The 16,890-nt window shown below is 39.8% G+C and overlaps 1 protein-coding gene across 6 annotated transcripts in view; it reads right to left on the reverse strand.

Annotated features, from left to right (window-relative positions):
• PIP5K1B (phosphatidylinositol-4-phosphate 5-kinase type 1 beta) overlaps nucleotides 1-16,890 on the reverse strand; it is a 351,464-nt gene that overhangs the window by 155,579 nt on the left and 178,995 nt on the right. For all 6 annotated transcript variants that reach the window (XM_064361684.1, XM_064361689.1, XM_064361686.1 and 3 more), the window contains 2 exons: nucleotides 8,293-8,410; nucleotides 1,029-1,181 (listed from right to left, as the gene is read on the reverse strand). In XM_064361684.1, coding sequence (XP_064217754.1) covers nucleotides 1,029-1,181; nucleotides 8,293-8,410 — 271 coding nt within the window. The remainder of the gene's footprint in view (nucleotides 1-1,028; nucleotides 1,182-8,292; nucleotides 8,411-16,890) is intronic.

The raw sequence follows: 16,890 nt of genomic DNA on the forward strand, positions 1-16,890 counted from the left end.
ATGCATTTTTAAAAACAAAGATGATATTTATCACCACTCATAGCAAGTGATTGACAGAACTTGGGTTTCTGAAATCCAGACAGCTTCATGTAGCTCTTCCAATCACAGAAGACTAATAATTGTTACAAAAGTACAATAAAACTAGAAGTATGAAAATGACTGGACTACTTAGGAAAAGTGGGGTTAGTTTTGAAAATCTGGAGTAGATGTGTAATAAATCCATCTAGGCTAAGTTACTGTTCCTTTGTCTCTAAAATATTATAGGAAAGGTGATTTTTTTATATTATCATATTTACCTATGAAATTCTAAATTCTGAAGTACAGTAGCTGAGAACAGCTAATACAGAATATGTGCTGGCATATTAGTGTTGGGGTTAAAAATGCATTCTCTGGAGCCCTTTGTCTTGTGTAGCCCCAGCTCTCCAGCTCAATCACCCATGGCAGTTACTTAATTTATCTTTGCCTCAATTACCTCTTCTATAAAATGGTGATGATTGTAGTATCCACGGTTGCTGTGAGGATTAAATGAGTTAATGAATGCAAAGCACTTAAGCCCTTGCTTAACACATAGTTAGCAATCAGTGAAAGTTAACCATTCATACTATTACTATGGACTGGCTGCAAAGAGCTTTGCAACACATTGCTTCCTTTCTCTTTCCTTTGTTTTGCATCCTGTATCCTTTCTTTATCACAACAATTGTGTAAGAAAAGTATTTCCCAGCTTTTAAAGACTGAGGGAACTAAGGCTCATCAGTTATGCTACTTACTCAGGGTCACACAGTTAACTATTGGCTGAGCTGGGATTTGAACTCAAGATTGTGGGATTCAACAACTATGCTCTGCCATTCAGTTCTAGTTTACTTTAAAAAATCTATTCAATGAATGTCATAGCATAATCTAAATACAGAATAAAGCATAGCAAAGAGAAAGAAACATGCCTAAGCTTCACTGAAAAAACAATAGATAAAAACTGTTGAGGAAAGTAATTAAGCTTCAAGTAGAAGCTTTAATGATGTGCAGTTCCTTACCATGTAATAGCCGGGCAGTAGCTTTTGAAGAAACTCAGCTTCTTTGTGCTGAACTGTTTTGATGATAAATTCATCATCACTGGTCACAAAAAACAAGGATCCACTGGCTCCAGGGTTAGACAGTTCTATTAGAGGTTCACTACAGATGGAATACTACAAGAGTGAATGAATAAACATTAAAATATATCCTTGATGTACAGGATGCCTCCAAGGAGGACAATCATAGCATTGTACATCTTGGCTATGTTGAAACAAGAAACCCTCTCTACAGGCTTTAAAAGAGGCTCCAGGTATACCAAGAAGGCTCTTTGTGAGATTTCTAAAGATTTAATTGGTCTGTTTATCTTAACAATTCTATGATGAAGAACAGACATACGCTCCTTATCCCCAGAGTCATGCGATAGAGTCATGAATCATCCTATCTGTCCAATGAGATAATTCAGTCATGTTGACTAAGGTGCTTTGTTTCCAGCAAATGTCCATAAAATAACAAGTGAAGATGTGATCTGCACTGTGTATTTATCACTTAAACACCAACCCCTATTCTCCTTTCACTCTTTTCCCAGAAGATGTCATCTACTCATGGTTTCAACAAGGAGATGACTTCAACATCTGTTTCTCCAGCCCAGATCTTTTGCTAGGGCTCAAGACCTGTTCATCTAACACTTTAATAGACATTTCTGTTTTGCTTATACCACAAACAATTTATATGCAATAAGTTCCCAGTCAAATTCATCTCAGGGCTGTGGTTAAGCCCATATGATGCCTTTGTGGTAATTAGAAAGAGGCAGCCAACTGGGTGTGGTGGCTCACACCCGTAATTCCAGCACTTTGGAAGGCTTGACCTTCACAAGGTCAAGGAGTTTGAGACCAGCCTGACCAACATGGTTAAACCCCATCTCTACTAAAAATACAAAAAAATTAGCTGGGCGTGGTATAGAACACCTGTAATCCCAGCTACTCAGGAGGCTGAGTCAGGAGAATCACTTGAACCCGGGAGGCGGAGGTTGCAGTGAGCCAAAATCATGCCACTGCACTCCAGCTTGGGCAACAGAGTGAGAAAAAAAAAAACAGACAGACAGAAAGATGTAGCCCTTTATCTTGGCAGGTGCAGCTCTGGGACAGGACACTAAGTTGGTGAGTAGAAGAAAGGCTGGATTTCAGTCTTCACTCCTTCCCCTCGGCCAGGTAGGAGAGCTTAAGCAGCACACAGGCTGCACGACTGCACGCAGTGACCCTAGATCACCTGCCTTTTGTTCTCTGCCTTCTGGAAGCATTATTTGCCTTGTTCCCCAAACCAACAACTAGGGCATCATCGTTGACTCCTCACATTTCCTGCTTTCCTATTGAGACTGTTGATGCTGCCTGCCCCGTTCTGCCAATACCCTCAGTTCATTTACTCATGCATCTGAGACCCTGGATATAAGGTGTAGACTCCAAGCTCTCATAGAAAGTGAAGGCAGAACCTAGACTCTCTTTAGGAATTCGGATTCATTGTTCCATGGCATTTGAATTCCTGACACAGAACTTCCTTATGGGTAGGAGTTTATGTTGTGAAAACAGGAAAACAACAAACGATGCAGAAATTAGAGGCTGCAAATAGAGAAATTAGGGGGTGATCCAGAAAGAGCTGTCTAGAAAAGACTGGATTCAGACCTGAACATCTGCTCCCAATTAAAGTGTCCAATTCTTCTATAAGCAGTGACATAATACGAAGACTATTTCACTGGTTACTACATTGTCATGTATTCTTTTATTATGTCATTTATACATAAGATGAATGAAATAATAGATTGTTTTATCCACTTTAATAACCCTTTGGGGGCTATTCATAACCCATCATTGTGTGCAATAAACTGTGATTATGAAACTGAACAGGAATATCACCATCATGCTATAGAATTCTATGTTTCTCGCTCTACAACTCAGTTACCACGTTCTCTTCTAAGCCACCTTCTTTGAAACATTGCCTCTTAAGAGCAAATGAAGAGGAGAGATGGGAACATTTTAATTAGTCATGATCGAAAGCCCCCATGTGTGCTCCTGGGTTTTATGCACCTTCCAGGCACGTGTCACCTGTGCAAGCTGTTCTAATGTATTCATGCTCTCACTTCTATTTCCTGCAGGGCCTCTCTGCTATATCCAATGGAGAAAAAAATAAAAAGCAGAGCACAACCCAGCTGGGCCCTGCCAATATAAATTAACAATGTAAACTTGTCCCATGTGGCAGAGATAATTTTATGTGCCATTTTTCCCCCCGATAGTATGAAATATTCACTCTGCTCTCTTTCTTACTGGTACAGGTGAGCCTGAAAAGACTCATATAAGTTCTACTGGATTTTTGAATACCCAGGCACATGATGGAGAAGGAAAGAACCCACGGCTGGTTGCCCAAGCAGAGATGGGAATGCTCTGGGGCCCTTTGGCTTTGCCTTGGGAGGCGTTTGCCTGGGAACAAGTAAGGAAGAAGGAATGTTCGCACTGCTGTACGTGCAGAAGCACCTTCACCGCGCTGTCTCACAATCCAAATTATGCATGTTTCAACTCGAAACTTGTAATCAGCATGCACAGGGTGCATTCTAATGGCACTGAGAACATAAACAGAATAATTCAGGCAGGAATCCAGAAGGAACAGCACAAAACTAAGTAGAAATACACACATATGGCAGGCATTCAATATCACACCCATGTATGGAGTTACCAATGGCTAATGTTTCCACACCCCCAGCTTAGATCACTGTAACTTCGTAAGTGGAGGTTTGAAGAGCCCCAGTTTGACAGCCACCGCGATGCACTTTGTGATTTGCACTGTACCCTTTGTTTCTTCACAGGTTTTCAAGCAATGTCTTATTTCCTATTTCTATGCCTTCCTTTAGCTAAACTGTTCCAAAACATGTTTTGTGAAATGTGTTTGACTTCTTTTGGCTGTATTCTTCACAATGGATAATCACAGTTCAATGGGCTAAGGAGAGGCTAGCTTGAGTACATATTTGGTAAGGGGTCTGTGATTTTCATCAAATACGAGAAGCATGAGGCCAGCTGGTGAAGGGTCTTCAAGCCCTTTGGGAAGGATAGGGAGACCGCTGTTTGGTCGAGGCTCAGCCCCCTCCATTGTGGGTAACCTTGGGCATCTCCCTTTACTGACCCCAGCTTCGGAGTCCTCATCTGTAAAATGAAAGATTGAGCTAAAAAGTCTTTGAGGGTTATTATACCTGACACTCAAGCATGCGGCGTCATACAGAAGACCCTTTCCTCATCTACCACACTCCAGATCATTAGGTGGGGTCCCAGATAGAACGGTTTGGAGGTGAGCTTCCAGAAACTCCAAGGCTTGCTGGGAGCCGCCTTGGTCCTATGCTGCAGATGTCCCCAGTACAGGCATAGGTGGGTGGCAGCAGCTGTTGGGGATGAGGCAGTCATGTTTAGCTAGTCACTGAATCAGGTGTGTGATGAATGAGTAAGGTGGGAAAATGGAATGAAACAAAAGCACACTTACATACCTGGCTCTAGCTTTCCGTCTACTGTGTGTGTGTGTGTACTGTGTGTGTGTGTACCATGTGTGTGTACCGTGTGTGTACGTGTGTGTGTATCGTGTGTGTACCGTGTGTGTGTGTACCGTGTGTGTGTGTACCGTGTGTGTGTACCGTGTGTGTGTACCGTGTGTGTGTGTGTACCGTGTGTGTGTGTGTGTGTGTGTGTGTGTTTTCAGATGCAGTATTGGTCTGTCGCCCAGGCTGCAGTGCAGTGGTGCAATCTCAGCTCACTGCAAACTTCACCTCCTTGGTTCAAAAGATTCTCCTGCCTTAGCCTCCCAAGCAGCTGGGACAGGCTAATGCCACGATTCCTGGCTAGTTTTTTTTGTATTTTTGGTAGAGAGAGGGTTTTTCCATGTTGGACAGGCTGGTCTTGAACTTCTCACCTCAGGTGATCCACCCGCCTTGGCCTCCCAAAGTGTTGGGATTACAGGCATGAGCCACCATACTTGGCCTCTCCTTACCTTTTAAATTATATTTATATAATTTAAATTAAAAAGAATTGTGTAATTAACACCCACATATCTATCTTCCAGCATCAACTCATGAATGGTCAACTCATTCATGATCATTCAATGATCAACTCATGGCCAATCTTGTTTCTTCTCCAACCATTCTGCAGCCTTACTTCCCTCAGATATTTTTTTGGGGGGGTAGGGGGACATTCAATTTATTTATTTATTAACAGTTATAGTGAGCTATAAGTTGGATATCATTCACTTCATCTATTTAGAGTATATAATCCTTTTGATTAATTTTTTAAATTCATAAATAAAACTATTTTTATGATACACAGCATGATGTTTTGATGTATGTATACACTATGGAACGGCTCAATCAAGCTAATTACCGTATCCTTTACCTCACATATTCATCACTTTTTTGCGGTTGGACTTTTTTCTTTTTTTTAAAGATACACAATAGTTGTACATATTTTGGGGGTACATGTGATATTTTGATACCTATACACAATGTGTAATGATCAAATCAGAGTAATGGAATATCCATCACCTCAAGCATTTATCTTTAAAATCTATTGTCTTAGCAATTTTCAAGTATATATTATTATTATTTTAGTCACCATGTAGAATAGATCTCCTGTATTTATTCTTCCTCTTTAATTCCATTTTTTAAATTTATCGTTATTTTTAATTTTTTGAGTCTTGCTCCATATGGCGCGATCTCAGCTCACTGCAACCTCCACCTCCTGGGTTCAAGTGATTCTCCTGTCTCAGCCTCCCAAAGGGCTGGGATTACAGGTGTAAGCCACTGTGCCCAGGTGTCTAATTCAAATTTTGTATTTTTTGACCAACTCCTTAGATTCTATTGAAGTACATCCCAAATATCAAAACATTTCATCCATAGATATTTCACTATATCCTCTAAAAGACAAGGATTCTCCTTTTAAAATGGAACCACGATATTACCATCTCACCAAAAAGTAATTTCTCAACACTAACAAATATCTAGTCAGTCTTCGTACTTCCTTAGTTTCCTGTAATTTAGAAGCTTGTTTATTTCAGTTGTCTGGACCTATCTATTAATAATGTTCCTGATAAAAACTCTCCCCTCTAGCTGTATTGGTCCACTAAATGTCCTTCTGAAAATTGAACACATCCATGTCTCTGGTTCTACTGTGCCTCTTCCAACCCTTTACCCCCTGAACATCCATCTCTTTTCTACATTTTAAAATCCATTGTGATTTTTAAGGCATGGTTAAAACCACACCATGCTCATAAGATGATCTCCTAATTGTCACCCCAACAAAGAAAAAGATCTCTACCCCAAACCCTGGAGCATTTTATGTTTTGCTTCAGTTTTTCAATTTATTGCCTGATAGAGTTGATTGGTTTTCCACATAGACAAATTGATTTTAAGTTTTTGTGTGTCATGACTTGTAGTTTTTTGAATTTCTCTATAATTATTAGCGAAGTATTTTAGATATAATAGGTGCTCAAAGTGCCCACTAATCAATTAATTTACCTTTTGCCAGGTACAGGGACAAAGACTTTTCTTGTGAGAAGTGATGAGCTTAGAGTCTTGTGCTCTTTTGTAAATAGTCTAACCACATTATGAAAATAATTTTTCCAGTTTAAAGATTCATTAGGAAACTTGGGTAGGCTGTGTGGGAAGTTGTTCAGAAAAGGATCTTCCCCATAGAAAGCAAATTTGTGAGGTCAGAATGAATGAAAGAGTGGACCGCCAGCCTTCGGGACAATGGATATGGGTGGGCTAAAGACAGGCATCCATCTCGTCGTATTGACTGGACCAGCAGTGTGAAACGCAAGTCTAAGGCATCTCTTCAAATGGTGAGAAGTTAAAGGAAGTTCAGAAAGAGAGTCCATTAAATTCGAATGTGTGGCAGAAGATGAGAGATCTATCTTGTTTTCCATAATATAATATTAAAACCATATTGGGTTTCTCAAACTCATTTCCTGAATGATGGCAACCCTCAGTAGTTATAGAATGGCTAGAAACCAAAGGATGCTCTCTAACATCCTCTAATGTCCTCTAACAGAACAAATGTGTGTGCTCGTATACTTGCATTGGTCATGATGGGTAGAGGCTCCTGAGGCTTCAATAAAAGGGAAGTGGTGAGAGAAAGAGAGCAATATATACATTTAAGGGCAGCAGGATGCTGGGGACTTTCTACCTTGTCCTCACTGCTCTTTAGAGACTTACTGACGTGCCCTGAGGAAGCAGTATTGCTTCATTAGACAGAAGTCATATGATTTTCTTAGGAACCAAATAAAGATCATTCACAGATTTTCTTTTTCTCTTTTACAAGAAGATTCAAAGGAGACATTTAAGAGTCTTCATCAGCACAGAATATAATCAGCTTTGAATTAGTTACATCTTATCCAAATCATAAGATGCATATTAAATACTCTTTGTTACACATGTTGCTATAGTTTTTCTGAAAAGCATTATCCCAGGATCTGGCTCAAGTCTTATTAAGATCATTCAGAATGGGATGAACAAGAAATATTTGATGGCAATCTTCCTACAGTCTCTTGAAAACCAATTTTGAAGAGCCCCAGGGTGTTAACTGATCAAATTATGAAACAAACCATTTTTTCACTTCCAACAGAAAGTTCCTGGCTCCTTGAATAGGAATGAGGGAAAACTCTAAGTCACATCAGACTACCTCACAAAAAGGCTGTTGTGTTTGTACGTCTTGTGTGCCAGAAGGCAGATGAAGAATGCAGACAAATCTGAGGATAAAATACGCCCTTGTACCAAATAAAAATATGTTTAAAAAGAGCCTGCCTAAAGAGATGTTGAGAACAAAACTATCCAGATTCTTTAAAATGTTTATTCAAATTTGTAGGTCAAGGTGAAATGGTTGTGGGCCAAGGTAGTTGAGAGGAATGGTACAAATACGCCAATTAACATAGAAAGGCTTTCAAATAGAATCTAATCAGCAAAATTCACGGGAGTATTTAGAACTAATTATAACATATCTGTTAGAATAATTATCTGAAGTCACAACTGATAGTATAGTTATTTAAATATCAATTACCATAGCAGATTTTGGAGCTATCAGTAGAAGCTACAGAGTCACATCAAATTTCTTGAAGCTAAATTTATAATCATTATAAAACTTGGAATTTTCACTACGCCCTGGAGCTTTATAAAATGAGAGACACAAGCCACTTGTTACTGTTGCTATGATACAAATGTTTATATCACACATTTCTATAGAAGGAAGAAAAATGACAGGTTCTTACCAAGTAATCATCAGGCTTGATACCAAAAAGTTCTCTGAAATACCGGAATGCTAATGGAGCGTATGTCTTAAATCTAAAGTCTGGGTAGTGATGTGCTGGGGTCAGATTGCTCCCTTCGCTGAATTCAAAATATTAAAAAGAGAGAGAAAGAAAGAACACATTAGCAAGGACAATTTTGACTGCAAATCTAGCTCTATTAGTCCTGGGCCAATATTACCTCTAGAAAAATCAACCCCACGAGAGCAGGTTTCTCAAAGTTCATGTCACAACGGCCAGTGATCACCAGGTAGAACAGATGCTAAGTCAGTGATGGTCACTCCATGCAGGCGTTCCCCGCCAATCAGTGTCACATGCCTGAAAATTCATTATTCCCTTGTGCCTTCTTCCTGGGAAGATCACTCCATCATCGCCCGTGTAATTACATTGTAATGCTTTGAGTAAAAGATCTAGGCCTTAATGTTTGGAGCAATTTCAAAAATGTATTTTTTAACCACCAATTTTGGATATTTGACAAATATTGTTAAACGGGGATAAGTGAAATAATTCTTAAAACAGAGAGACTCATCACACTGAATAGGACCTCAATCTGAACTCTTTTATTCACATTTTCCAAAAAAAGACACCTTACATATCTTAAGAATTTAAAACCTGATTTCCAATCCCCAATATTTCATTATCTTCTTTTCCTTTTCCTGGGTTCATTTTGAAAAAATATACACAATATTTATGATATATAAAGTGTATAAAGAATAAACCAGTGAATACCAATGAACCCAAAATGCTGCTTAAGACATAAAACATTATCCATACAGTTGAATCCCCTTCTGTACTTTTTACTGGTCATATCCGTAGAGGCATCCACTGGCCTAAATGTTGATGTTTATCAATCTCATCCTTTTTATTCTTTGACTCCATACAATATTACCTAATACATGAGCCAGTCAAACCACCTAAGCCACTCATTCTTAAATTTTTCAGTGTGAAAAATGAGAACAATGCAATAGAATTTTATGTAAAGTTTCAAGATCCCTTTGAACTAAATTCAAGGCAGGACATCGAGGGCCTATGCAATTTTATCACGGTCTGTTTTTCATGGATACCACACAAAAAGGACTGGGCAAATGACAAAGGCTTTCAGCACAGAATAAACACTTTGGATCTACTACAGTTTAAGTTGTTGAGATCAATCAGATTTTTGCATCAGTGCCTGGCACATAGCAGATACTCAATAAGTATCTGTTGAGTGAAAGGATGCATTTTCAGCATAATGCTAATATGGAAGAGTTGATTCTTACACAGATTAAGCACAGTAACAGGTCACCCTTGAAAACTATTTAGGAAACATCTATTCAATATATCCAACGCAACTAGTTTTCCCTTCTGCACAATTATAGATGACTGTTTTGCTGAGTACCAGAGGATGGAGCTGGCTTGTGTTGTTAGGGGTCAGCAGCATATGATAAATGGTTATCTTGAAAGGCTAGGATTCAATCAGGCAGCAGCAAGGTACACACACTAGGAGAGGAGTGGCACAGGGACTAAGACTACCTGAGAGAGGAGCAGTCACATCACAAGGGATGCCCCCCAAATCACCTACTCATTTAAATGGTCACTGTTCCTCTAAGCAAGCATAGTTGAATATTCAGTATGTATGATGCCCGGCACTGTATCCAAACATTTTCTTTTTCTATATTTTGGGATTTAGGAGTGGATTCAATCCCATGGGACTATAAAAAGGAATGATTCTGGAACTTATATGTCATGTAATAATTTACTAATATAAATGTAGATCATATAGAAATAAAGGGTAAAAAAAAAAAGCAGCTCAAAGAGACCCGTAACATCCTTCCTTACTTTTGCAAGCATGTAAAATAACCACAGTGCCTTAGGTTCTGAAGTAGGCTGCTTTCAGTGGGCCAAGAGCGTTGCCAGTTTCTTATTTCTCTCTTTTTCGCTTTCTATCTCATATAAAGTAATTCATTCTATTGGAGCCGATTCCCTTCAACATGCAAAGAGGTAAGATAAAACACCCATGTTCCACTTAAATGGAGTTTCATTTTTTACAGTTTTGGGCCCAAGATTTTATCAGAGAAGATGCTGCATTTACTATTATTACTTTCAGTTTTGGTTACTCCTGAGCTCTTTAGATTATTCATCTTTCCCTGAAGTTTCCATTAATAGAATAATTTTCCTTGGATTCATATCTCTCTAACTACTGTGATTTGTTCAGTTATGGTGTAAAAAGGATAGTGTTAGCTTTCCCTGGAGGTGAGACAGACACAGACACAAGTACACACATCCACACATAAATGCTCATGTACACAGAGCAGAGCGGCTTCAGATAGAGAAAGGGGACATTTACTTCCTTAGGTATACAGAAATAATAATAAGTATTTGGTAGTTTAAACAGCCACTAAATCATTCCATGAAAAAGAATTAAATCTAGCTAGCTTTGGGCCACATTAAGATATGGAAAAGGACTAGACGTAATACTTAATGGAGGCATCATACAGAGTGGCTGTTGCTTCATGGCGTAATTAACATATAGAAAGTAACAATTAATTGCTGAGGTTACACAATCTGGAACCTCTGTATTTGTATGAATGGAAAGGAAAATTCTCAAATAGTGGCTTCTGTAAATTAGGTTTGTAGTATATCACAACTTTTTGTTTGCTTGTTTTCTCTCCTGGTAGGTTTTATTTTATGGCTTCTGTTTTCCTTTTGTTAATATTAAGACTGGGCTGTACTCTCTTAAGTCCTACTGGATACACCGTGTGTTAGTTAAGAAGACGGATTTTACAGTCCAGGGAGACCTGGGTGCAAGTTGCCTCTGCTATTTACAAGCTGAGTTTCACCAGGCCCAGTACAGAACCTCTACAAATTAAGTGGCTTAGTTAATGAAAAGGTGAAAGCTAACGTGCTTGGAATGCAAGGAGCCCTTAACACATTTGGATGATTGAGGCTATATAGGAAACAGCCCTAGGCCAAACACTTCACACGAGGCATGTGTTGAAGGTGTAGTTATGAAAAACAAGAAAAATAAATGACAAAATGGGAAAATACTTGCAACTCATATCACAGACAACTGGCTAATCTCCTAACATAAAGAGCTCCAATAAACTGCATAAAAGTCCAAAAAGTCCGGCGTGGGCAACGAAACCCTGTCTCTAGGAAAAATACAAAAATTTGTCTTGCATGGTGGTGTACACCTGTAGTCCTGGTTACTTGGGGGGCTGAGGCAGAAGGATTGCCTGAGCCCAGGAAGTAGAGGCTGAGATTGTACCACTGCACTCCAGCCTGGAACAGAGCAAGACACTGTCTCAAAAAACAAAAACAAACAAACAAAAAAATCAAAAAATTGACTTAAAATAATAGCTGAGGATATGATCAGGCACTTCACAGAAATGAAAAGATATGACTCAAACGTAAGAAAAGATGCTCAACTTCATTCATAATAAAATAAACGTCGCCGAGAGATTGTTGAAAATCCACAACTGTAATGTAGCTTAAGGGGAACTGGTATTCTGAAACATTGTTAGTGGGAATGTAAATTGAGATTTTTTTTCCCATGAAGGACATTATTACAAACACGAAACTCCATGCTCCAGCACACGCATGCCTATGCTATCCTATAGATTAACTAGCGTTTGTCCAAAACAATACATGTGAACATGGTTACCCATTATGGCAACCTAGATGGACTTCAGAAGAGGACTTGTCTAATTAATTATGATTCAGCTACACAATGGAATTTTATGCAGTATTAAGAAAAGAGTAAGGATGCTTAGTATGTACTGACACGGCAAGATCTCTAAGATAAATTGTTAAGTAGATGAAACGATGCAGAATGCTGTGTATGGGATGTCACCACTTGTATAAAAAGGAAAAAATATTCTTCTGGCATGTATGTGCGTAAATAAAGCCTTGAAGGAAAAAAAGCCATAAGTAATCGTGATAAATGGAGTTGGACACTGAGAGAAGGCACAGGGACGAAAGGAACACTTCACAGTATTCCTTTTAAAAACAGGACAAGCCTTGCTACGTATTATCCTTCATAAAATTAAATAATTCTTAAAAGTTAGAAGTTAAAAGCCATGAGCCGATCCCTCTTGCCCCAAGCAGAGCCCTCCCTGCCCAAGCACCACAGCAGAAGGTTTGTTTATCTCTGCATATTTAAGCTGCTCCAATGAATAACAAATACCAGCTTGACGTGAATGAAGCTCTAGTGAAGGAAATGCAAATGAATGAGATCGCTGGCCCCTTGCGGGCCTGGGTATTTGTCAGGAGTGCATGAGTGCAGAGAAGCAAACAGCAAGTCCAGGGAAGGTCGGCCAGCAGGCAACGACCGTGGCTTTCTGAGGTCGCACGTTGGCAGACTTCTTGTGTGTAAATGTGGGTGCCAGGCCACAGACGTTCAGCACAGAATCTCCACAGCACAGGTACCAAGTGCTGAGCAACTTCTTGCCAACATTTAAACACAAAGACTGCAGTCAACGTTCACCTGCTGAAGTTCACAGGCTTTCCTTGCCTGAGACTGGGGTTACGTCTTGGGTAATTGTGCTCATAGCATCCAGACTTAGCAGAAATGAAGTCAGAGAAAGAGTAGCCCTCCTCACAGTTTAAGATTTACCTTTTTTTTTTTTTTTTTTTTAAGACGGAGTTTCGCTCGTTACCCGGGCTGGAGTGCAAATGGCCTGATCTCGGCTCACCGCAACCTCCGCCTCCTGGGTTCAGGCAATTCTCCTGCCTCAGCCTCCCGCATAGCTGGGATTACAGGCATGCGCCACCACGCCCAGCTAATTTTTTGTATTTTTAGTAGAGACGGGGTTTCACCATGTTGACCAGGATGGTCTCGATCTCTTGACCTCGTGATCCACCCGCCTTGGCCTCCCAAAGTGCTGGGATTACAGGCGTGAGCCACCGCGCCCGGCCTAGATTTATCTTGTATTTCTTCAATGCACTTACGTAGGGTAGGAAAAAAAACAAACACCCAACAACTGACTTTCTTGTCTTGGCATAAGTTGAAGCTTTGGAAATCTCAGCTACGGGGTTTTGAGCAGTGATTCTAGATGCTTGGATCCCATGGGCCAGTAAAATTTCAACAACAAAAATTTGGAATCCCACCTTAGATTTCTAACTTTATTTTGCCAAGTAAGAATCTAAACAAGCAAACACACGTTATAATCCCTATCACATAATAGAAGGGCATTTTTAGCTCCATAAAAGGAGAAAGAAATTTCAAATAAAGAACAGAACTTTCTCTGTCCTCTTCCCCCTGTATTCACTAAGAAGCAGTTAAAGTTCAATCATGGGCCAGCTCTGGCATTCTGACATTCACCTCTTCTGAGGCAAGTTCATTTTTAAGGCCAAAGCTACTGCTTGTCTTAGTCTAAAAATACATATATCTTAATGGTAACATGTTTAGAATTACACAATGTTGAAGCTTGAGGAAGCATTAATCGCCATCTGGAATTCCCCATTTAGCAGATAAATAAATAAAAGTCCAGTGAGGGAAAGTAATGGCCCAAACTGATCAGGAACAAACAAGATTGGGAGATTAGACTCACATCAGAATAGCAGAAAAGTCACCAGCAGATAGGAATGCCTTAACTTAAGACTTGACATTCCTCTGTTATTCCTCTTTTTTACAAGTTTACAAGTTACAGGGTTACAAGTTTCAGGGTGCTCCCTGCCTAAATATCCCAATTCCTTCCACATGAAGCCCCCACACCACAGGGGCTGGTGGGTATAATTTCAGTTACAGAAGCTTTGGTCAGCTGGTGTTCTCATCTGTATATACTAAGAACATCGTGGCTTTGTTTATGGGGTTTTAGGGACTAATGACCAAGCACTAGTTTTGGTGGCACTGGACTGGGAGATGTGGTAGTAATAAGCAATGGGGTAAAAGTAATTTAGCATCTCAAAGACACACAAGGGGTCCAGTTTTGGAGCTGAGACTCACAGTTTTGTTGTTTCTAGAGCAGCATTTTCTATTTAGTGAGCTTCTTTTATTTCAAATTGTAACCGAACCATCAGTAGTGGCTCTGGGGACTTTTGACAAAACTAATACGTACGCAACTCCTGGGTAATAGTGGTCGGTTTTACTAAAGAATGTGAAATGCCCTCACTTTTGTTCATCAAACATGACCTTACCCTCTGTGTGACAGAATATATGAAGGGTGCTTTGTCTTGATGTACAGACATTAGGAAAGCTTAAGTGGCATTACTGCTGGACAAATGACACTACAGTCCAGTAACAAACTATGGATGGTACCCAGCCTTCAAGTTGGACCTCTGTACACGGCGGTCTGTAGAAGACTTAAGGTCTTATTATTAATTGCTTCTGCCAGTTCAGCCAAGGTGGAGATCCCTTGGTTCCCACATACAACTCTTTATGTAACTAGAGAGAGACACAGAAATTGGTCCTCTTTTTTGCCAAATTAGATAGTGCTCATGAATGGAAAAACAAAACAAAGCAAAACAAAAGACACATTCCTCGCTGGTGCCAACCTCCCGCTGCACAGCAGTTCTGTGATGGGTATACATGAGCTGCATTGTATGAGAGGAGGCTGCACCATCTTCAGAGACCAACCAGCTGACAGCCAAGCTTTAAAAGTCAGCATCTGAAGACAGCTTAAAGTCCCCAACCACAGTGCATTCTGGGATGTCATTTACTGGGAACATGTGACATCATCGGTTCTCTAAACATTAAACCACCCAAGAAGTTATTACCATACTGGAAAACTGTGCTTTGAAGATAATTCAAATAAGGTAGAATACTGTATAATATTCACTGGATGCAATAAATCCTTTATTTTGAACTAAAGGAAGAGGTATATGGCTTTTATCAACAGGAAATCAGTTTCTCCCCATCCCTGCCAAATACATGTTGAACAAAGACATAAAGAGTTTTGATTTGAAGGGGTATCATATTATGGGCTTGGCCAGCAGCAGCCACATCTCTCATTTTCTCCCAAGTACACTATGCTGGCAGCTTTGTGTTCTACCCACACGTACATAAAAACTGGTGCAGAATGTTTGTATAGATCAGGAGCTAGCAATCTTTTTCTTTCTTATTTACTTTTCTCTTTATTATTTTTATTAAAGATAAAGAGACGAGGTCTCATTATATTGCCCAGGCTGCTCTCAAACTCCTGAGCTCAAGCGATCCTCCCACCTCGGCCTCCCAAAGTGCTGGGATTACAGGCATGAGCCATTGCACCCAGTCTTAGCAATCTTTTTCTATAAAGGGCCAGATACTATTTCGAGCTCTGTGGGCCACAAATTCTCTGTAGCAATTACTTAACTCTGCAGCCTTTATAGAATAGCAGCCACAGACAATTTGTAAATTAATAGATGTTGCTTTATTCCAATTAAACTTATTTACAAAAACAGGCAGAAAGCAGGGCCTGTCCCACGGGCTGCTGTGTGCCGACCCATGGGGTAAGACAGTGGTCCTCAACCTTTTTGGCACCAGGGACCAGTTTTGTGGAAGACAATTTTTCCATGGACAGTGAGAAGGGGGAATGGTTTCGGGATGAAACTCTTCTATCTCAGATCCTCAGGCATTACATTCTCATAAAGAGCCTGCGACCTAGATCCGCTGCATGCACAGTTCACAATAGGGTTCGTGCCCCAGAATCTAATGCCCCAGGTGATCCGACAGGAAGCCCAGCTTGGGCGTGAATACTCGCTTGCCCTCTGCTCACCTCCTCCTGTGCAGCTGGGTTCCTAACAAGCCACAGATTCCTACTGGTCCGATGCCCAGGGGTTGGGGATCCTTGGTATAAGATAGACTTTTGGATAAGTTTATGTCAGTATGCCTTGAAATGCAGGCAGTTGGCCAGTTTGTCAAACCTGTAACATTGAATAATATGTGGCAACATTTTATATGAACCTTTCACATATATGTTTGCTTATCATTTAGGATGATGTTTTACCCTTGCTGTAGTTTATTGGAATTCTCTTCCAAAAGGTGGGTATTCCTTGGTTGTCCAAATAAATCCTGAAGTGCACATGAGTCAAACCCAAAGGCAGTCTGTTTTCTGCAATGATCTTTATAGCAAGCGAATTTTACAAGTGAAGAGATTAAAATATAGGGGCTTTAAAAGTTCCTTAGCTGCATAATTATCCTCGAATATGGAAAGATGTTTAAACTTTTACCACCAGCTTTTAAACCATTTTTTGCCACTCCCAGGTAAGGTAGTGATAGTGACTTCTGGAGAAGAACAAATTAGAGCTGGTTTTTAGGGGAACAAAGAAGCAGATTGAGGTCCATAATTCTAAGATAAAAGCTGGGCATTGTTCTGATTCAATAAAGCAGAAATACCGTTCCCATTCATTATTGCCACAGCTAACCCTGAGTTAAAATCTTGGCTTTACCATTTATTGGTTGGATAGCCTTGGACTAAGTGACTTAATGTCTTAGGGCCAAATTATTTAACATACCAAATAGTATTTTTGTAAAGATAAAAGATAATAAAAATTAATATATATTACATAAGCAATTTACTATGAATAAAACTATGCTTGGTTCACAGTTGGTACTTAAACATTTTGCCTCTTTGGCACCTTAGGTTCTTGTTCACATAGTACAAA

The sequence above is a fragment of the Aotus nancymaae genome, unplaced genomic scaffold (assembly GCF_030222135.1).
Source record: "Aotus nancymaae isolate 86718 unplaced genomic scaffold, 86718_ANA_hifiasm-v0.15.2.pri h1tg000041l, whole genome shotgun sequence".
In the NCBI taxonomy this organism is placed as follows: Eukaryota; Metazoa; Chordata; class Mammalia; order Primates; family Aotidae; genus Aotus; species Aotus nancymaae.